This window comes from Bos grunniens, chromosome 1 (genome assembly GCF_055505025.1).
Source record: "Bos grunniens cultivar Pamir isolate PY7600 chromosome 1, Bosgru_T2T1.0, whole genome shotgun sequence".
Lineage (NCBI taxonomy): Eukaryota > Metazoa > Chordata > Mammalia > Artiodactyla > Bovidae > Bos > Bos grunniens.
Genome location: NC_141165.1, coordinates 4,025,965 through 4,048,725, shown reverse-complemented (window position 1 = coordinate 4,048,725; position 22,761 = coordinate 4,025,965). Strand labels below are relative to the sequence as shown.

The 22,761-nt window shown below is 52.3% G+C and overlaps 1 protein-coding gene across 5 annotated transcripts in view; it reads right to left on the bottom strand.

Annotated features, from left to right (window-relative positions):
- RFTN1 (raftlin, lipid raft linker 1) overlaps positions 1–18,628 on the bottom strand; it is a 228,674-nt gene extending 210,046 nt beyond the window's left edge. The window contains exons 1-2 of one of the 5 annotated variants that reach the window (XM_086390607.1): positions 18,411–18,628; positions 314–466 (exon numbers count right to left, since the gene is read on the bottom strand). In XM_086390607.1, coding sequence (XP_086246733.1) covers positions 314–458 — 145 coding nt within the window. In that variant the 5' untranslated portion in view covers positions 459–466; positions 18,411–18,628. Of the gene's footprint in view, positions 1–313; positions 467–1,377; positions 1,604–2,680; positions 2,901–17,828; positions 17,978–18,123; positions 18,310–18,410 lie in introns of those variants that run through there. The other 4 variants (XM_086390419.1, XM_086390685.1, XM_086390346.1 and 1 more) reach the window with 4 other exon arrangements.
- Between the last annotated feature and the right edge of the window lie 4,133 nt (positions 18,629–22,761).

Sequence of the window (22,761 nt, the reverse complement as noted above, 5' to 3'; positions counted from 1 at the left end):
GGCCTGCCCCCCCAGCCTGTCCCCAGCCCCCTGGCCTGTCCCCCTAGCCTGTCCCCAGGCCCCCCAGCCCCCCAGGCCCTCCAGCCTGCCCCCCAGGCCCCCCAGCCTGTCCCCAGGTCCCCCAGGCCCCCCAGCCTGCCCCCGCCCCCCCAGCCCGCCCTGCCCCCAGCGCCCGGCTCACCGGCGCTCAGCGTGGTGAACTCCAGGAAGCGGTACTCGTAGGACACGTCTATCTTGGTCCCCCCAGCCTGTCCCCAGGTCCCCCCAGCCTGCCCCAGCCCCCCGCCGGCCCTGCCCCCAGCACCCGGCTCACCGGCGCTCAGCGTGGTGAACTCCAGGAAGCGGTACTCGTAGGACACGTCTATCTTGGTCTCCACCTGGGGCCTCTTCAACGTCGAGTAGATATTTCCAGGCCGTCGGTCGTCACGTTTCTCCAGCTTGTTCAACCCGCACCCCATCTCAGCAGCTGCCGGCAGAAGGGGAGAAAGAGGATGATCTCTATTCTGAGATGCTGTCCTTCTACACTGTTGTACAAAAGACCATCACGTCCCAGAAGCAGACATACAGGACCCCAGGCCGGCTGAAATCCAGAGCAGGATCCGATCCACGACCTGCACCCCAGAGGCTCTCGCTCAGGCTGGCTTCTCTCGCTGCTAAGACACCCTTGCCAGCCAGCCTGGGGCTCTGAACTGACGCCCCAAACATGCCTGTTTTATATCATTTCTCTGCCCTGTCTGAGGAAAACACCACCTCGGAGGGCCTCAGCCCCACTATACTCTGTACACGTGGTCTTAAAAAAGGAGATCTAAAAAGCAAGGCCCTGCATAATGGCGTCGGCCCATCCAAGAAAAGAGACAAGACGGTCTGGCACTCCGCGGTGGTCTCTAAAAGGGGACCATAAGTTGTTGTTGCAATTTCCAAAATCCTTTCCACCCTCAACAGTAACTATTTAGATAGATTTCACATTCAGAAAACGTCTTTCAAAAGTAGATGGCGGTATTTTTACAGGCCTTGTTTAAAAGTCGTTAATTCTCTCTGAGACCAAACCACAAGAACCCAGGGGTTCTTCCAGACTCTGAGAGTCATTTCAGACCAAAATGAAAACTGGGCGAACACGAGCAGCAGGGCAGGAGAAATTGGAAGCAGAAATCCACGCGGGTTGGAGCAAAGATCTGCACCCACGGTTTGGAAGGAGAATGAAGAAATGTTGAAACAGCGCACACGAGAGTGAACTGGGCATCCAGTCTTCCAGGGGCTGAGAAACAGGGCCCGGTCTCTGTTTCTTTAGGCAGACTGGCGTTCACGAAACGGCTCCGCGTCCACTCCCCAGACTTCAGCGGGGACTTCAGTTACCCCTCGTGACCAAGCCTGGCTAACCTGTCCCTCCTCCCCGGAGCACCACTGCTGTCATCAGGACACGTTTCACAAAAAACATGAACCGGTCAAGACTATCACAAACAGAAGCGCAGCGGCCACTTCCGCTCAGAGATAAGCGTCTCCTTGGGCTCAGGCCATTCGCAAGGTACCCGGCTTCCTACGGCAACTTGGCCAGCTCCGGAAAAACAAGACGAACCTCACGAAAGCAACTTAGCCGGGGAGGGACGATGGGGCTGGCGGAGCAACCACCAGGCGCTGCTTGTCAGTAATTAAAAAAAGTCTGGGAGGATGGATGAGAACAGGAAGGCTTACTTATGCCTTAATAAGGGAACATTAGTGTCCAAAGGGCCAGAGCAGACATGATTTATGTGCCATCTGCATGAACTGATTACTTGTAAAATACTCTGCAGTTCTGCTGATATAATAGCTGATATGCACTGAGGCTGCATATTTAACTGCTAGAAAGCAAGCCGACAGGCATCCGCTGGGGCGACGCAGAAGTGGACAGGGAGGCCCCTAAGTGCTAGGGAACAGGTAAGCTGGGGAGATAAGCCCTATCACCACCAGAACAGAACTGGAAATACCCGGAAGGCTTACCAGTCACTCACTCACCTTCCTCCCTACAAAGGCCTGAATATTTGGGGGCCTCCAAGAAAGTGAAAAAAAAAAACAAAAAGGGGCTTCCCAAGCGGTGCTAGTGGTAATAACCTGCCTGCCAATGGAAAAGACGGTAGAGACATGGGTTCGATCCCTGGGTCGGGTAGAATCCACGGAGGAGGACACAGCAGCCCACACCAGTTTTCTTGCCTGGAGAATCCCATGGACAGAGGAGTCTGGTGAGTTAAGGTCCATAGCGTTGCAGAGTCAGACATGACTGAAGCGACTTAACAATGAAGGCAAGAGACAAAGAAGCCTTTCCTCAAAAGACTTCCCATTCTTGCTAGCTTACTAGGTAAATTCTAGCACTGGAGATTCCTTCCTTTGAGAACACTCTACCTCAGCAGCCTCTGAAACCACCATCGCCTTCTCCCTGGGAAGGACACCACACCAAGCTCCTGGTAGACCCTAACACTTCAGTATGATTTAATTTCTTTTCTTCAGCACACGTTCCTGACAGCAGGAAAAAAAAGGAGGAGGGCGTTACCGGGATGAGTCAAGACAGACAAATCTGATACTGGAGGGGGGCGGTGCCAGAAACTATTAGAAAAAGTCCCATTTCACAAGCTGTGAATTTTCAGCTTTAGTCACACCATCCAAACTTGAGCCCCCAAGTCCACCCCGAAGGGCACGATGCTGGACTCACAGGACGCAGTGAGGCTCTGGGCAGACGCATCGTCCATGTGATCAGACACTGGACCGGCCGGGAGCAGCACTGTAGCCTCAGTGAATCCTTGAGGTCTGCAATTCCAGGCACTCGCTTCTCTGGGGGTACCGGCAGCGCCCGTCAAGCAACGGCTTCTAAAGCACTGTTCTCCCTGGGAAGGGAGACCCTGCCAAGCCACCGCCATCAGAAGTGTGCAGTGTGAACTGTTCCTCTCGCGGTCAGGTTACGGCCCTCCCTTGCCGGCTCCCAGCATTGCTGCTTTCCTCCAAGCTCCTCCCTGTGTCCTCCCACTCACCCGACCCCTGGCAAAATAGGAAAGGCTTGGACAGCACCCCACAAATGGCTATTACAGCCCCTACTGTGCTCAAGCAAGTCATGAAACCTAGCTTACGGAAAGGAGGAGAATGAAGGCATGGCAGTGCCTCCCGTCATCACCCACGTTTGGAAGATTTCACTATTTCCGATGCGAGGTTCCCTCGCGCTGGAACCCCACAGAGAGCTGGGCCAAGGGCCTCGCGGAGCAGTGAGGCTGGAGGAAGAGGGAGGAGAAGGACAACCCCCAGCCGGATTCAGGCAGATGGGGTCCACGGGGCTGCACACGAGGGTCTCAGCCAGAGCATGTCTCCCTCGGAGCTCAAGGTCTCCAGCAGGACAGAAGGTAAATGGGGTGACTGTTTTCACATCTGGCCCTTCCGACATCCCTGCATCGAGAGATGGGGTTGCTGTCACCTCCCCTGAATCTGGGCTCACGACTGCTTCCCACTGCTGCTGTCATTCAGGCGCTCAGTCGTGTCCTACTCTTTGTGATCCCACAGACTGCAGCACGCCAGGCTTCCCTGTCCATCACCACCTCCCGGACCTTGCTCAGATTCACGTCCATTCAGTCTGTGATGCCATCCAACCATCTCATCCTCTGTCGTCCCCTTCTCCTCCTGCCTTCAATCTTTCCCAGCATCAGGGTCTTTTCCAAGCAGTTGGTTCTTCACATCTGGTGGCCACAGTACTGAAGCTTCAGCATCAGTCCTTTTAATGAATATTCAGGGTTGATCTCCTTTAGGATGGACTGGTTTGCTCTCCTTGCAGTCGGCTTGCCATTTATTGTTGCCGTTCAGTCACCAAGTCATGTCCGACTCTTTGGGATCCCGTGGACTGCAGCACGCCAGGATTCCCTGTCCCTCATCATCTCCTGGAGTTTGCCCAAGTTCACATGCATTGAGTCGGTGATGCCATCCAACCATCTCATCCTCTGTTGTCCCCTTCTCCTCCTGCCCTAAATCCTTCCCAGCATCAGGGTCTTTTCCAATGAGTCGGCTCTTCGCATCAGGTGGCCAAAGTACTGGAGCTTCAGCATCAGTCCTTCCAATGGACAATCAGAGCTGATTTCCTTTAGGATGGACTGGTTGAATCTCCTTGCAGTCTGCTTGCCAGAGAAAGTGTCAGAGGATGCAGTGGCAGCTTCTGGACTGAACCGTAAGAAACTGGGAGCACCCACTGCCCGACTCTGGGGAAACTTGCTCTTGGAACCCGGTCACCATGCCAGGAGAAAGCTCAAGCAGCCCCGAAGAGAGGCCCACGTGGGGAGGAACCGACAACCAGCAACACCGACTTGCATCCCAGGGAGCCACCCTGGAAGGCGTGCCTCTGCCTCCATCAAGCTGCTGAAACTATGCGGAGCAGAAATGAGCTGTTTCCCCCAAGACCAGTCAGATCAGCAGGTTCCTGGGCAAAATATGCCACTGTGGCTGTCTCAGGCCTCTGATTGGGTATGATGCGTCAGGCCAGAGGTAACCTGTACATGAGTCTGGGCCAAATGATCCCAGCCAGCTGCCTCCGGGGCCGAGCACTGGTCTGCGGTCACGAGCCTGCTTCAGTCACTCATGCCGGAAGGACATCTGGAGTCTCTTCAGTCTGTGTCAATGCTAAACAAAGCAGCTTCAGACACTCATGGAGACATTCTTACATGGACAGCTTTGTGGGTGGGTGGGTGACCCACCATCGTGGTTATCCAGGTCATCAAGACCTGTTTGGTATAGTCCTTCTGTGTATTCTTGCCGCCTCTTCTTAATCTCTTCTGCTTCTGTTAGGTCCTTACAGTTTCTGTCCTTTATCACTCCCATCCTTGCATGAAATGTTCCTTTGATGCCTCCACTTTTCTTGAAGAGATCTCTAGTCTTTCCCATTCTGCTGTTTCCCTCTAGCTCTTTTTCACTGAAGAAGGCCTTCTCATCGCTCCTTTCTATTGTCTGAAATTCTGCGTTCAGTTGGGTATACCTTTCCCTGTCTCCTTTGCCTTTCCTTTCTCTTCTTTCCCCAGCTATTTGTAGAGCCTCCTCAGACAACCACTTTGCCTTCTTGTGTGATGGTGTGGTCACTCACCTAGAGCCAGACACCCTGGAATATGAAGCAAAGCGGGCCTTAGAAAGCATCACTATGAACAAAGCTAATGCAGGTGATGGAATTCCCACAGAGCTATTTCAAATCCTAAAAGATGATGCTGTTAATATGCTGCACTCAATATGCCAGCAAATTTGGAAAACTCAGCAGTGGCCACAGGACTGGAAAAGGTCAGTTTTCATTCCAATCCCAAAGAAAGGCAATGCCAAAGAACGCTCAAACTACTGTAAAAACTGTGCTCATCTCACACTTGCTGCTGCTGCTTAGTCACTTCAGTCGTGTCCAACTCTGTGCGACCCCATGGACTGTAGCCCGCCAGGCCCCTCTGTCCATGGGGACTCTCCAGGCAAGATAACTAGAGTGGGTTGCCATGCCCTCCTCCAGGGGATCTTTCCAACCCAGGGATGGAACCCAGGTCTCTCACATTGCAGGATGATTCTTTACCGTCTGAGTCACCAGGGAAGCCCTCACACACTAGCAAAGTAATACTCAAAATCCTTCAAGCTAGGCGTCAACAGCACATGAACAGAGAACCTCCAGACGTACAAGCTGGGTTTCAAAAAGACAGAGGAACCAGAGATCAAATTGACAATATTCACTGGATCATCAACAACGCAAGACAGTTCCAGAAAAACATCTACTTCTGCTTCACTGACTACGCTAAAGCCTTTGACTGTGTGGATCACAATCAACTATGGAAAATTACTAAAGAGATGGGAGTACCAAACCACCTTACCTGTATGTGGGTCAAGAAGCAAAAGTTAGAACTGGACATGGAACAATAGACTGGTTCACAACTGGGAAAGGAGTTTGTCAAGGCTGTATACTATCACCCTGCTTATTTAACTTCCATGCAGCGTACATCATGAGAAACGCTGGGCTGGATGGATCACAAGCTGGAATCAAGACTGCCGAGAGAAATACCAAGAACCTCAGATATGCAGATGATACCATTCTAATGGCACCAAGAAAACCCATCCAAGACGTCTTCAAAGGCAGAAAAAGAGAGAAAGCCTTTCCCCACTCCTATGGTGAGACAGTGACGAGAGAGACAAAATATCCTTCCAGTTCTCTACTAGAAACGTCATTAGGAACTGGATGCTGACTGGGGAGGAGACTCAGATAATCATCGGGGGTTCTGAGACCCAACTGCAAGGACAGGACATTAGACACTGCAAATGACCCAGAAGCAAAGACCCTCCAACTGGTGACATTCTGGAAAAGCAATTCTCTCTGAATCAAGCTCAGAAGGAAGTGTGTCTTTGGTGTATATGGGGACCAGCTTCGTGCAGGAATCGTCAGCTCCATGAGGGAGAGAATTTATGTTCCAAGTTCACTCATTCTTTCACTCAATGCAAACGTATTATAAGCTGCTTTGAGTCCTGCCCTGAATTAGGAAACATAAAAATGGAAAGATTGGGTCATGCCCTCAAGGAGACCACAGGTAAAGGAGACAAAGGGATGCAGGTGGTACAGGGAGGCTGGTGGTTCTAGAAGTCTGGGTGGGGTGCAGGGCATTCAGAGGGAACCACTGTGAAATCAAACAGATGGCACATCCCCAGAGACCTGGTTCCAGAAAAAAGAGATCAGCAACAGGACACAATATCCTGTGTCATTTTACGTATTTGTTAAGATTTTTTTATGTGAACCATTTCCAAAGCCCTCATCGAATTTGCTACAACACTGACTCCATTGTCATGCCTGGCTTCTTGGTCACAAGGCATATAGGATCCCAGCTTCCCGATGAGGGACTGAACTTGCCTTCCAGCACCGCGCTCACTGCCAGGCGGAGTCTCAACCCCTGGGCCACCACAGAAGTTCCACCGTGTCATTTCAAATGTTTGAAGTGTTTACTTTTAAAGCATTTCTAATTTGTGTTTTAAATATCTCCCCAGATGCCCATGAAAGTTGCTCAGTTGTGTCCAACTCTTGGGAGACCCCAAGGATTATACAGTCCATGGAATTCTCCAGGCCAGAAGACTGGAGTGGGTAGCCTTTCCCTTCTCCAGGGGATCTTCCCAACCCAGGAAATGAACCAGGGTCTCCTGCATTGCAGGCGGATTCTTTACCAGCTGAGCCACCAGGGAAGCCCAGATGCCCACACAACACTGGAAAACCACTTTGAAAAGGATCACCTTCTGAAAATATTATTTTTCAGCTGGGATTAAAAAAAAAACCCCAAAACCTCAGTTTAAAGTTCATTTTTACTACCAACTAGCAGGCATGTATTTAAATAATGGGGGCAATAAATGTAGTTATATTTTCAAATACAAATTAGTTTCATTAAGAGTGAGAGCTCATTTACTACATTTGCTGCTACTCTGAGGCAGACTGTAAAGCTAATTTTAACAACTGCCAACAGCTCATGACAAGCAACCAGAGACGGTGCAATTACATGCAATGATGCCGGATCAGCTGGCAAACTCATTCTTTATTTCTTCACTCAAATCCTATATTTGAAGGCTCGAGCGTGTTTATTACATCATTCAGGCACCCAAAGCAAGAACTGATGATCCAAATTAAGAAGTTTTTACATGATGAGAACATTTTTCTTCACTCAGAAATGTATGAAACTTTGAAAACCCAACCAGTTATTTGGATGGTGTCAAATCTTGATATCCTACAAACCGTCTACGAGAGAAACCCAAGCGTAACTGAAACGGACCCACTGACAGCGTGCCAGATTTGATGCCAAGGAAAAGAACAATCTGTGTGAAAGGGCCGGTGTTATGCTGCTGTTTTTAAGTGTCTATGTGTGCATCTGCATATGAAAATCCACGTGTTTCTTGTTTCTTAACTGGCAGGACAGGGACCACAACTTTCACAGAACTTTCCTCTGGGTCATGACGTGATGGGAGACATTCACTTTATAGTTTGTCATAGTTTTCAAGTTCTCCGTGTTGGACGGGCATTCCTTTCCTAGTTGAAGACATCAAGGCGTATCACAGCCAGCCTCCCAGATGGGGCTCAGTAATCCTCCTGCTCACGAGGGGGCACCCCCTGCACTCATCGGGGTTGGCCGCTGCGGCCAGCCGGATGCGGCAGAAGGGCGGGCGGGCCTGGGGAAGCCCGCTGTCAATTCCGTGCACTTGCGCTCAGCTGCTGAGTCATGTCGGACTCTGCGACCCCACGGACTGTGGCCCGCCGGGCTTTGTCCATGGGATTTCCCAGGCAAGAGTCCTGGAGTGGGGTGCCATTTCTTCCTCCAGGGGATCTTCCCAACCCAGGGATCGAACCCACATCTCCTGCATTGGTGGGTGACTTCTTTACCACTGAGCCACCGGGGAAGCACCGCCTTATTGGGAAGACACTCTCTTAACAGCACGGAGAAGCCCCCGGGGCGGGGGACTGAGACCACCACCCAACAACCACGGCAAACTCCACACCGAAGTGACAGCATCGCTCAGCAGCCTTCAGGCCAGCTGGCATCCTGACCACAGCCTCAGGAGAGGCCCCCGGGCAGAACCGCCCAGCTCAGCTGCCTCTGGATTCCTGACTCACAGGAGCCCTGAGAGGTGATAAACATTCACTGTGTTCAGTTCCCAGATTTGGGGGTAAAATGTTACACTGCAAAAGATAAGGGGGAGAAAAGATTAAAAAAAAAAAAGATAAGAGGGATATTTATCAAAAGCAAACGCCGGGCAGAGACAGATCCAGACTACCTTTCTGCTCTCCAACGAGCGTCCATCACAACCACCCTTAGCTGAAAAAGGCCCCCTCCCAAGAGGCCGCTGCTCAAAGTGCGGTGCTCAGACCAGCAGTACCACCACCCATGGGAACGGCCCACTCAGGCCTGCCCGTCCGAATCCACACCTCCACGTGATTCAGCAACGTCTAAACCACAGGAAAGCTCCCGAGAGCCTGGACCACAGAGGTGACTCTCCGTCCCAGCTGCCCGCCAGGTGCCTGACAGCTGGATGTCCAGACGCCCAGGCCTTTCAGATGCGCCAAGCATCCCTTTTTAAGACTCCTGAAGAGATAGGAACTGACATCCAGGGTTAAGAATCGACGCCCTCAGAGCAAACCCCATCTCTTCCCGCTCCTGACCTCTCCAACCTCCCAACACCTGGGCCTCCGAAGCCCTGAGTTTGAAGCACGTAGCCAGGGGCTGAACCCCAGTCTAGAGGAGGGTGGTCTTGCAGACCTCCTTGGTTTCAGCCCGTTTCTCCTGAACCTCTTAGGATCTCATGTCCCACCTCTCCAGCTCTCTGCTTTCCTCCCACACAAGTGCACCCTAAATTTATACCGGAGCCTCCTTCTGTCCTTCTCTCTTCAAACTGCCTTTACTATTAACCACTGAAAACACATGGATAAGAATGAAAAAATGAGACATCTCTGCACCCACTATCGCGATTTAACAAACGCTTACGTTTTATTTGCTCTCAGCTGTTATTTTTGCAGAAACACTTTTGGGTGCAGTCTTCATGCCGGCCCCTTTGTCCCCAGTCTTTCTGTCCCTGCTCCTCGCGCCTGAACATGCTACATATAATGCCCAGAACAATACACGGCAAAGGCTCTGACACTTTTCAGGTCATGGCACGTATGACCCCCAGTGTTTATGGATGTTTTCTCATAGAAACCCCAGGCTGCGAGGTTTGATTTATTAAGTAGTCAGGTCCAAACAAATTGATTATTATGTCCAAACAACTTAGCAGTCTTTGGAAAGAACAGAATACATAAACCGAAAAAAAGAGTCTTTCTGTGCATCTTTCAGGTACCACCATTACTTACCACTGGGACGTGTGCACTGGCAACTTCTCAGACCTCAGAATCACACTAGCCCCACCGCCCGCCATCTCCTGTCCCACAGTGACCCTAGCAACCACCCCAAATCCAGCTTCGCAAAGATATGACATCATCCAAAGGAAGTGGGGCCCTTTGACGCTGGTACTGTGAACCACCTCCGGGTGGCAGTGAAAGAGACATCCAACAAGCTTGCTGCAGTGCCTCGGAGGGTCTCAGCACAGAGTCTGGGGCCCTCCAGTATAGGCCTGGACATGGTGCTCAAGAAAGTTCCCCAACTGTCTCCTCTCCCCTTAGCTGTCAGACCCCCTCTCCACTTGGCTGCTTTTCAACTCCAGCTCATAGGCCCACCCACCCATTCCAACATCTCCCCCTAGAACTTTCTTTCCCGGCACTTCCAGAAGGGTACGCCCCAAACAGAACTCAACATCCTGCCGCAGCTCTTCCTCCCGGGTTTCTTGTGTGTGGACTTGTCTTTGGACTTGGAGGCTGGCAAGTCTGAAATCCACAGAGTGGACCAGGAGGCCAAAGACCCAGGGAAGAGGGGACGGAGCGGCACTGAGCCTCCGAGGCTGAAGCCCCGCCCTCGGAGATCTCGGTCTTTTAAGTCCCTGAACTGGCTGGACGATGCCCATTCATACTATGGAGACTGGTCTGCTTTTACTGATGCAAATGTTAATCACATCTTTAAAAAATACTGCAGGGCAACACCTAGACTGCTATTTAACCAAAAACTGGGGACCACTGTGTAGCCAACTCGATACACATCACACCCTTCTCTGAGCACTTAATACATGCAAGGCACTACTGCTATAGTGCAGACGGTAAAGAATCTGCCTGCAGTGCAGGAGACCCAGTTCGATCCCTGGGTCAGGAAGATCCTCTGGAGAAGAGAATGGCAACCCATTCCAGTATTCTGGCCTGGAGAATCCCATGGTCAGAGGAGCCTGGTGGGCTATATAGTCCATGGGGTTGGAAAGAGTCGCACACGACTGAGCGACTAACAGTCCAATCCAATACACTGTTCCTAATGCTGGGGATACTGAGGTGAAACAGCAACAAGGAAAACAAAACAAGAACCATGCCAGCCTCATGGACCTTACTTTCAGGAGCAGAGAAACAGACATTAGATGCATAAAAATAATGAAGTTCAAGCTTGAAAGAATGTCTCATAAAGACAAGGAAGGCAGGGATTTAAAAAAAAAAAAAAAGGTGATCAGGGCAGGCCTCCCGCAGAAGGCGACAATGAGCAGAATTCGGGAAAGGCAAGCCCTGGGAGAAGTGGGCAGACGCAGCCGTCACGGCAGCAAACATGCTGGAGCCTTTGGGACCTGCCGGGAGGCGGGGCGGCCTGGGCAGCAGTAGACTCAGGGAGCGGTGAGCTGGTGCTCGTGGGCAAGACGACCCCCCCACACCGGCAGCCTCAAGGCAGGTGAGAGGCCCCGGAGGGTTCCGAGCCCAGAAGGAGGCAGGATCCCTCCAACCCTGGGAAGGGCAAGACCAGGTGGTGACCAGGGGTGAGGAGCAGTCACATTCTGGACATGGCTGGAAGGTAGCCAGTGGGATTTCTCGAGGGTCAGGAGACGGGGCATCTAAGATGCATCCAGGGCGTGTGCTCTGAGCTCCTTGCAGCGGCCTCCTTCCACGGCGGATGGAGCCAAAGGCAGTGGGAGTCTGCTCTGGCTCCGTTAACTCCAGCCAAGGACAGCAGGGCGAGCAGCGGGATGGACCTGTCTGGGGCTGAGCCCCGACGCTCCTGGCACTGCCCCATCTTCCTACAGGAGCACCAACCTCCTGAAGGCAGCCGCTGCCTCGTCTCCCGAGAACGGCTACCCAAGGGCCCTGCCGCAACAGGTGCACGAGAAACACGACTCTGTGGACAGTCTTCAGGAGCAGTGAGGATGCCACAGTCTGGGAAAGGAGGGAAAGAGGGCTTGGGAATACCTGTCCATTGCTTCCAAGTCCACCTTTCTGAAAGCACGGCACAGGCATTGGGCTGTGGGCTCTCTGGAGCCAGACCGCCTGGATTCAGGTCCCAGGCCCCAACTTCCTAGTCAAGGCACCTCAAGTTCAGTTCAGTTGCTCAGTCGTGTCCGACTCTTTGCGACCCCACGAATCACAGCATGCCAGGCCTCCCTGTCCATCACCAACTCCCAGAGTTCACTCAAACTCATGTCCATCGAGTCGGTGATGCCATCAAACCATCTCATCCTCTGTCATCCCCTTCTCCTCCTGCCCCCAATCCCTCCCAGCATCAGAGTCTTTTCCAATGAGTCAACTCTTCGCATGAGGTGGCCAAAGTACTGGAGTTTCAGCTTTGGCATCATTCCTTCTAAAGAACACCCAGGACTGATCTCCTTCAGAATGGACTGGTTGGATCTCCTTGCAGTCCAAGGGACTCTCAAGAGTCTTCTCCAACACCACAGTTCAAAAGCATCAATTTTTCCTCGCTCAGCTTTCTTCACAGTCCAACTCTCACATCCATACGTGACCACTGGAAAAACCACAGCCTTGACTAGACGGACCTTTGTTGGCAACGTAATGTCTCTGCTTTTCAATATGCTATCTAGGTGGGTCATAACTTTCCTTCCAAGGATAAGCGTCTTTTAATTTCATGGCTGCAGTCACCATCTGCAGTGATTTTGGACCTCAAGGAAGCCGCTTAACCTAAGGGATCTCAATCATAAAATGGGGAAGGACTGCAGAATCCACTGGCAGGGTGAGGATTAAATACGTTAACAACTGTCAGGCCCTAGGCATCTAGAAACAACTGTCTGGATGTTAATTGTTATTAGTTGTTATCTAACAATTAGTTGCTATTAGTTGTTATCATGGATATTACTTGTTATCCATGATCAAGATCCCTGTTAACCTGCCATAATTAAACCACACTGAAAGGGTGCTTATAAAGTGTCCCAAGACACTGGAAAAAATCCCCGAAGACCTCTCCAAATTAAAGAAGTGTTTAAATGGACAGTCTGATTACCTGTACTCTGCATTCTCAAAATTTTATAAGACATGATATGATCACGTTCTCTTAACCGGAGTCTGCAATTAACCTAATTTCTTCTCATTCACCTTTATGGATAAGGTCTATTACAAAAATTTCTCCAAATTTGAGGAATTTGGGAGTTACTCCATAAAACCTGAAGGCTTCCTTAGAAGGATTTCCTTGGGGGTGAAATACGAAGTAGGGAGTTTCAACACACACTCGCACACAAACACACCTGCACACACACACACGCACGCACACACAAACGGAAGCTGATGATCCTCTGCAAAGAATAAACGCTGCCCATCCACAGGGTCCACCTAGGGAACAGCACAGTTTAGGGACAGTTTAGTTTTAAAAGCCAAAGGAGCACGGTCAGTGAGGTGCCTCTGGCTTCCTGGGTGAAAAGTGTGAAAACAACCAACGCACCTTCATAAAGCGGCGTGAGACTTGGTGAACGTCAGACAAGATGCGCACTCGTAGCTGATGCTGACTGCCCAGCTCTGGCGGGTCTGGCTTTCCCACCGACACCCGTGGGCTGGTGCCCGCTCCTCTGAACCCAGCCTGAGTAGTGGACGCCCCTAAGGGGGACAGCCAGGCCCCCTCCCCATCACCCTGCGCCACCAGCTACAACCTGCGGGCCCTCCAGCACCTCTACCCCGTGGGGGCAGGCCCGACCCAGGAAAACCCCCACACAGCACCCTCGGGTACCCCAGAGGCTGTCTCCTCCACCTCAGGCCTGGCAGGCAGCCACCACACGTAGAATGTGACCTAATTTTCTAGCTCTTTGGTCCTGGCCCTGCTGAGAACGCTTTTTCTTCGTGAATTCAGCCCAGGTAGGGAGTAAGTAACACAAATGCATATTTAAAAGCTGAACTGAATTCTTCTTTGGAGAGCAAGGAATTAACAGGGCTTCAAGCCGTGACCATCACTTGCCCGCCGTACTGATCTTTTCAGAGAAAGCCTCTTGGTAAAACACACAATAATGATAACGTAAGCCCCTCTGGGGGCCCAGGAGAAAAGGGAAACTCAAATTTATGTCAAAAACTGAATGTGAATGGGAGGAAAGATCTCTCTCTCTCTCTCTCTCTCTCTCTCTCTCTCTCACACACACACACACACACACACACAAACCTTTAAAAGGTAAACATAAAAGAAACGTCTGGCTAAATTTATCTCTTTGTCAGTGAAAAATAGCCTAAGCTTTAGCCAAGAGTGTTGCCAATTCTTATCCAGAAGGACAAAAGAGAACCGCTCGCTATAGAGCAGCGCCATCAAACCAAACTTTCAGCAGGGCTGGAAATACTCCACTTCTCCTGCGTCCAGAACAGTAGCCACAACCACATGTGGCTCCAGAGCCCTTGAAAGGCGGCTGGTGAGGCTGTGGAACTGCACTTCTAATCTTATTTCATTTTGATTCCTTGATATTCAGATGTAAATAGCCTCCTGTAGACCATGGCTACAGCACTGGGTGGCTCAGTGACAGACACTCAAACTAAACAGCTGGCAATGTCTTTCTTTTCCTACAATAAAGTTATAGTGAGATAACTAATAATACCTTAAACTGTCATCAAAACAAGTACCTCCATCCGGGCCCCAGGTGCGCCAAAAGAAACGGACAAGAGACTTGAGAAAGTGAGTACAGGGTGCGTTTCCTGCAACTTCGTCCCCACTGCAGTTTACATTCTATTCTACAGGGGCCTTCTGCCTTTGGAAACCTGTGCTCGCAGATGGGATCTGCATTTGTGAAACCAGAACGTCCATGAAATACGAACAAAATGTGAACTTGGGACAAGTTCCTTAACCTCGCTGAGCTTCAGTCGCCTCAGAGCCGAAGTACAGATAAGATTAGCGCCTACCTCTCATGAGAGTTAGATTCGAAGTGGGCACTTGGCACGGGGTAGCTATAATTAGTATTCTGTTAATAACAATAGTAAAATCTATCATAAGATAAGAACAGTGCTCCTTAGAATGGAAGTCTACAGCTGGCAGTTTTCCTAATAGTCTGAACCTGTTTCCCAGGCGGTAGTACAGTGGCCTCCAGTAAAAATATGCCTTGGGGTTCTGACATCTTGGCAATCCCTGTCAGCCTCCAGAGAGGTAATCACCCAGATGGGTACCATGAGGGTTATTCACAGCCTCTGCCCTGTGGCAGGTGCTGTACTAGGCTGGCAGACGAGGGGAGCAGTCCCCAAACACAGGCCAATGTCTCGAAATCTCTTACACGTCCCCTGACCCCACTGACGAACCTTGGCGAGATGTAAAGGCTTCCTCCTGGGGCCCACGTCGGCAGGACGCCCCACTCCTGCTTCCTGGATCCGTGAAGACCAGGTTTCCTTAAGGGCTGAATACGAGAGCGGACCTGAGAGGGAACGGCCCGTTTTCTCAGCCAGGACAAGAAGAAGGGTGTTAACAGGCCGCATTTCTCACTGACAAGCCAAATCACTCTAACAGAAAAGCCATGTTCTCAGAGCCTTCAAAAAGTCAAATCTGACCTGTCTCACAGAGCAGACAAGACGCCTTTCAACAGCCAGCTGCCCCAGTCAGAGAAATCCAATGGGAATCTCCACCGGATTCCCAGCAACCAGACCAACGCATCAGAAATCCCCCAAGAGTGTCAAAGCAGAACTTCAGTGGAATTCTGCGAGGTTGTGGGGGGTGGGTATTTTTCTTTATACAGAAAGTACTCAATCTTCTTTCACAACCAAGGGGACGTTCCCCTTTGGAAATCCCTTCTCTGAAGACCTCTAAAAATAAAACATCTGTCTGATAATGCACAATAATTTAAGAGTAAACCCATTTACCTGCAGAGTCAGGGATTTCCCTTAGCTCCTCCATCTACAAAACAACACGTTCCAGACTGTCTCGAGTGGTCCCGATTTTTGGCACCTTTGAGCCCAGAAGAACACTGGTCAACCATGTTCTTGACTTTGAGCTAGGGAAATGAGCTGTGGTATCTGGAATCTCACACATGTATTCCTTGCTTATGGGAGTGTAAAATGGTCTAATCATGTTGGGAGAAAGTTTGACAGTTTCTTATAAAGTTCACATCTTTTATGACCCAGCAATTTCACTCCATTTACCCGTGAGACATGACAGCACATGTCCCTAGGGAGACTCGTAAACAAATCTTCACAGCAGCTTCATTCCAAAAACCTGGGAATAACTCTTGTGTCCATTAACAGGGGAATATATAAACTGGTATAAACTGATCCTGGATTCTTAACTCAGCAAAAAAAAAAAAAAAAAAAGGACCGAATTACTGGTATATAAAACATGAGTGAATCTCAAAAACATGCTGAGTTAAAGAAGCTTTACACAATATTGTGGATTTCTACAATAAATGAAGTTCAAGAACAGGCTAAACTAGCTTTGAGTGATTGTAAAAAAAAAAAAAAAGAGTGGGGGCACAGACTGACTGGGAATGGGGATGAGGGAACTTTCTGGGGGCAAGGGCAACATTCTCTACCTTGATTACAGACGAGGGTTATACAGGTGTAGGCATCTGTCAAAACACTATGCAAATGCTACCCTCAAGATCTGTGCATTTCACTATATGTAGATACGTATGTATGTATAAATTCACCATAGGAATAAATTTCACCTTAAGAAAGTCATGAACATATACTGAACTCTAACAAAAGTTCTAGAGGTGACCCGTACGAATGTTTGTAATTTAATTTAAAATGCATAAAACAGTAAGTTGAACTGATGGATGGACAGAGGATGAACAGATGGACAGACGTATATAATAAAACCAATACAGTACTGCAAAATTACGGCCTCTAGATATGGGTGTTTGGGTGGTCACTGTTCTTCCAAGTTGTCCATATTTTTTAGAAGGAGCTGGGCATTGGAAGAGTCCCAGGACCTTCTCCCTAGCCCACCAACTCAGAAATCTAGCAAGACACCCATGCCCACCAAACCAGGGGCCCACATAATTTCAGTTCTGCTGAAAAGTTAAGGTTGGAAGAATGCAAGTAGCTTTACAGGAACTCACATCACTCATGCCAAAGATTTTCTGCCTGTTTCCCTACAGACAAAGCAATTATTTGAATGGAAGCCAAAAATTCCTGCTCCAGAGGGAGAAAAAGAACTCACTGACTTGTATTCCCAATTTACTCTTTCGGTTCCTGCACCAGATCAATTAGCTAACTGCACAACACTCCCCCTTCCATGTGCCCCAGGGTCCAAGCAGCCAAAAGACAAAGAAAAACCAACCCAGCGACAGAGGGATGACGCCCTGCCTCTCAGACCAGAAACCCCACTGAAGGCAAAAGAGGAAGCAGAGCTCCCTCTGAGGTTAAAGTGATTTCACTGAGGTTAGCACACACATGCAGCGAAGAGTCCCGAACAGCTTGCTGCTTTAACCCCTCTGCCGGCTTTGGTGACATCGGGGGTCACTTGAACTTGGTAGGGAATTCAGCCCTGCAGAGGTATCCGGGGTTGAGGACACGCGGGGTGCAACGCACACCCTCCCCACAGGCGCAGAGGTCGCTGACACCACACCCGCCTTCCTTCCTGGCCGGGGCCTCACTTATCCTGAGATGACACCCTATGGCCCAACTGTGCCCAGCATCTGAAAACAGCTGTACCACCAGTTACAAGAAAGGACTGTTGCTGGAAGCCAGGGCAGTCACTCAAACACAGGGATCCGGGCCAGACTGTTGGGGTTTGTTTTTTTTTTTAACTTTTTGTTTTGAAAACCCCTAACAAAGTCGGTGACACCACCCAACGTCCCCGGGGACCACCCGCAGCCACACAGGGGAGCCAGCAGGCAGCGCCCCCGGGTTACAGCCCCGCGGCCTCCACGCGGCCCTCGGTGCCAAGGCAGCGACCGTGCAGGTGAAGGGCACCAGCCCCGGTCCGGGAGGCGGGGGTGGGCATGCGCGCCCGCGGGGCTTCCCGAAATAAACGCCGCCGCCGCCACCCTGCCCTGACCCAGGTCCACCCTGGGGCCTAAGAAAGCGGCGAGGACGAGGGAAGAAACCCCCTTACGGAAGGCGAGACAGCAGTCTTCGGTGTCGGGAATTCCCGGCGCCCCGAGTCTCAGCGCCTCCGGGGCCGCGCGGCTGGCAGCCCTGCCCCGGGACGGACGCGCCTCGGGAGGCGCACGCACCCCGCCCCAGCTCCCCGCCGCCTCACGCCCTCCTGAACCCGGATTCCGGGATCAGCGCCCGCCCGCCCTTCGAGGAGGGCGCCGTGCAGAGTGTCCCAGACCCACCTGTAGCCTCGAAGCCTCCCCTCCGCTTCCTCCCCCGGCGCCCCCGGGCCGGCGGAGCCCATTACCCACCACAGACCGCTCTGGGGGTGCCTCTCCCCCTAGCGCGCCAAGGCTGATTTCTTTCTTTCCTTTTCAGAAAAGTTGGCCCAAGACCGCCGCGTCCCACGGAGCCGGCCCCCGGCGCCATCCAACCCAAGCCCGGGCGCAGAGGACGAGGGAGCCCCGGCGCGCCGGAGCAGCACGCCCAGGCCCCCGCAACCTGCAGGGAGGCGCCCCGCGCCGGGCTCTCCCCGCCCGCCGGGGTCCCCGCACCGCTGCACCCACCTCCGCCCCGAGTCCCACAGGCGCCCACCTACCGCTCGGGGCCGGCCGGCGAGAGGGCGCGCGCGGGGGCTCCCGGAGACAGCGTGTTCCGTCCCGGGAGGAAAGTTTGTGCCATGCAGAGGGGGCGGCGTGGGGGAAGGCGTGGGCGACAGGGGGTGGGCGTGGGGCGGGCGGCGAGGCGGGCCCGTGCGTCCGTCCCCCCCGCGAGCGGTGCGTGCGTCCTGCCCAGGAGCCCGCGGCCGCCGCGCTCCCGCTCGCGGCGCCCAGAGCCCGGCGCGCTCCGCCCGCAGCCCCGACGCGCCCCCGTCGCCGCCGCGCGTCCGCCGCCTATACTTCCTCTTCCTCTGAACTCACGGGCAACAGACGCCGCGCGGCATCTTCTGGGGAGTCGCCGGCGCGCCCCGCGCCCACCGCGCGCTCCTACGCCGCGCTCCCGCGCCGCTGCCCCCACGGCGCCCCCACCGCGCCCCGCGATCCGCGCTCGCCCCGCGCCCCCACCGCGCCCCACGCCCGCCGCGCGCTCCCACGCCGCGCCCCCGCGCCGCTGCCCCCACGGCGGCCCCACCACGCCCCGCGCCCCCACCGCGCCCGCCCCGCGCCCCGCGCCCATCGCGCCCCCCGCGAACCTCGCCCACTCCGCGCCCCCGCGATCCGCGCGCTGCCCACGGGCTCCCGAGTCACAGACCCTCGAGCCCCGTGGCTCCCCCGCCCCCCTCTCGACCCCTGGTAACCGAGGTCACAAGATCAGGAGCGCGTGTGGGGGACACGGACCTCCTCCCCCACCAACTCCGGACCAGGTGCCCTCCGAGGGCGCCGAGGTGCGGCGGGGCGGGAAAGACGGCTGAGGGATCCTCCAGCATCCAGATGCCGCAGGTGGCCTCGTCCCTGGGCCCTTGAGTTATTTGCTGGGCATTTAGTGCCTGGGGAGCCGGTTAGTGCCACTGTCCGCTTGTCACGCCCTCGCCCACGTACTGCAGGTGCCCAGAAGATGTGGGAAAACCTAGGGAACCAACTTCAGGCCGCCCGAGGAGGCGGTTAGACGCATAAAACGTCAGGGCTGCCTTAGTGAAGCCGAGATGGGCGGCCGTGAGCCTGTTGGAAGTCTTTGTTCGTGGAGCGTTTTAAACAAAGCAGAATTAAAACGTCAGGGTTACTACCCGGGCCCTAGGGCCAGGGTTCAGGGTGGGCCTTGGGCCTCCATCCGTATTTGCCTTCTGTGTGATGTGGGTAAGTGACTCACCGGCCCTGGGCCTGTTTTCTCCTTTGTTAGGTAGCACTTTCTCGTGGGTTTTATAAGTACAGTGTTTAGGAAAGCACCCTATAACTTAGCTGTTACCCTCTTGTTGTTTTAAGGGGGCTGCAGTAAGACAGCCGTTCAGTTCAGTTCTGTTGCTCAGTCGTGTCCCACTCTTTGCGACCCCATGGACTGCAGCCTGCCAGGCCTCCCAGTCCATCACCAACTGACATAATCTAATTAATTGCCTACATTTTCTGATTGGGCAAAGAGGGGGTTTTAAGCATTGGAGCCCACAGGATGGAGGGCTAGTGTAGGCCCCAAAGTGTTTTAATGGTGTCCTTCTGGTACTAATAACACCCCCCAGGGGTAAGGAAGCCCTATTTTGTTTTCATTCCGGTAAACACAGTTTCTGGAAGACTTCCCTGTCTGCTTTTGCCCTGGCCGTCCCAGTTCTGTGCTCCTCCCCACCTCCCACTGTGTGTGTGTGTTTGCCCCTTTCCCTTTCCAGCCCCCGCTGGCTGGTGTCGCTCACCACTACCCTGGCTCTCCCAGTCTCTCCCCTGCTTGGCTTGCCATCTGGGAGAAAACGGGATCAGACGACAGCCCATGTCCACATTCAAACAGTCTCATGCGGGAAAGGGCGGCCTCTGGCAGCAGTGATGGTTTTGAACACCCACCTATAAGGCCAAAAGGAGGGATCTTTGTTTTTTATATGCCCGAGGCCTAGAGTTATTGCACGGCAGGGTCCGTCTGAAATCTTTCTGGTCCTTACATGGGAGAAAGAAACCAATATTTCTAGGTCAGTAGTTCAGAGTAAACACGGGATATTTAAAAGACGATAAAGGGAAAAAGGGGGAATGCCGCATAACTTGGTGTGTTTGGGGGAGAAGGTTGATTTCTTTTAAGCAAATCATTTCCACTCTGTACAATTTTTGCATGTATTTTTTATTTTTTTAACACTAGGTCCTTGGGGTTAATAAGTTACTCTGTTTTCATTTTCTTCCACTCAACCTTTTCCTGAGTACTGACAGTGTGTAAATGTCTTAAATGATCTTGTTTCCTGATTGGACCTGCATTTTTTTAGGGTTTTTCTAGAACTGACCTTTCCCCCTAGATATTCTGACGCTTCCACTTTGGTACACAGCAGGTGTTTAATCCACATACATGGAGCGGATGTACACAGCAGGTGTTTAATCCACATACATGGAGCGGATGTACACAGCAGGTGTTTAATCCACATACATGGAGTGAATGGGTGAGTCATTCATATCCGGACCGTTTTCAGCCCCGTGTAACATACACTGATCAGTTACCTGGAGTATGATGCTTCTCTTTCACCTGGAATAGCCAGTAAGGGGACGAGGTTGGGTTCCTTTGTATTGTGTAGAGGTCAGCCTTGATTTTCCTCTTGACTGCCGTGGACTGGCCAGCCAAGGGATACACCCTGGGCAGCTGGGCCTCACCTCTGACTGACCTCATCCACCCAGCATCAACCCCAAAGATGCTGGAGCTGTATCCTGGTGGGTTACCTTGGCAACCTCACAATGTCATCTCTTAGAATGTCCTAGGGCGGCAGCTTTTAATTCTGTCACAGCGGTCTCATCGGGGGTCATGTAATGGTGCTGTTTTTCCTCTGCTCACACTTCCTCCCCCTATGATTTAACACTAAGTACTCAAGGAGGGAGCCGAACATGGGGAAAACCAAGCTATTACGGCCCAACAGGTCACAGATGGCCCCAGCGCTGGGATCATGAGCGTTTGCAGTCGATAAAATGCAGGCCCCAAGTTAATGGGGAAACTGGTTCTCCACACACCCCCTGTGGAAAAGAGAGGAGTTAAGCGAGCCTAGGCAAGCGTGAGAAGCAGTCGTGGCCAGACTGTGCAATTCCTGTAAAAGCTTGGTTCCCGGAGCCCCCCCCGCTGGAGCAATTCTCTCCCTCAGCCTCAGCAGTATCGCCCCACTCTGGAGATGATTAAGGCCATGGGTACCGCCGCCGGAGCACTTGTGATGCACTGCACCTCCCCTGAGCCTTGCTGAGAGGGAAAATCCTAGCTAACCTTCAGTCCTGCCCCCCTCCCCCACCCCCACCCCCAGCCCGTGATTTCCCCACCACACTGCACTCATCCCCTCTCCACCAACTTCGCTTAAAAACACTCGGTTCCCGTCCTTGTGTGGAGAGCAGCAGCAACTTCTGCAGAAAACAGACCCATCAGAAGCTACAGAGCCTGAAGAGCTACTGACCTAATTGTTTATTTGCAGGACCACCAAAACCAGATCTTCTCTAGGGCAGCTGAACAGCAACATTTCAGGGCTGACAGGAGAGATAAGCAAACTCATATATGCCCTGGAGGTGCAGGGATTATTCATCTTTATCATCACTGTTAGTATTTTAAGTGGGTTTGCAGCCACAGTGAGATCACAGTTTTGCCAGCCGCTCCATACTGAATGGCTGCAGAAAGCTGGCTCCGTGTAGGGGCAATACTCTTTCATTTAAGGAGTTTCTCTAAGTTGCACCAGAGCCGGTGGTTTTCACAGAAGCCCCCTGCCCCTTGTTCATTGCGATGGGCACATGCTTACAGACACACCCCAAGCCAGTCCATGGCGCCCCTGGTCCCAGTGGAGCAGGGCCCCTTCAGGCGAGCGTCCAGACGTGCCCTGCAGCCGCTTAGCCATGTGGGAGTGTGCACTGGGGCGGGGCGGGGAGGGGAGCCTGTCAGGATGTTTTGTATGTTTGCATTGATGGCCAAGGCCGAGGACTTTGTCCAAAGTGTAGTCAAACTAATACTTTGCCACCCGCAGACACCACCAGTGTCAGGAAATGTTTGAATGATTGCCAAATGTTCCATTCATCCCAGTATTTTTTTTTTTTAATTGTTATTCTGCTCCTGAATCCACTCCTTGTTTTATCTCTGAATTCCCAGTCTGTCAGACAGGCAGTTCAGGGAAGCAGGGGCCCTCCTGTGGCTGAGATAGAACGTGCTCTCTGGAGCAAAGAGCAGTGCGAGACTCAGGAATACAGTGTGAAGCGCACTGCTACTGCTGGCCTTTACCAAGAGCCACACCTCTGCACTGGTCATTCCACTAGTAGGACACACCTATTTACTTGCATTTGGGAACAAACTTTATTACCAGAGATAGAAATATG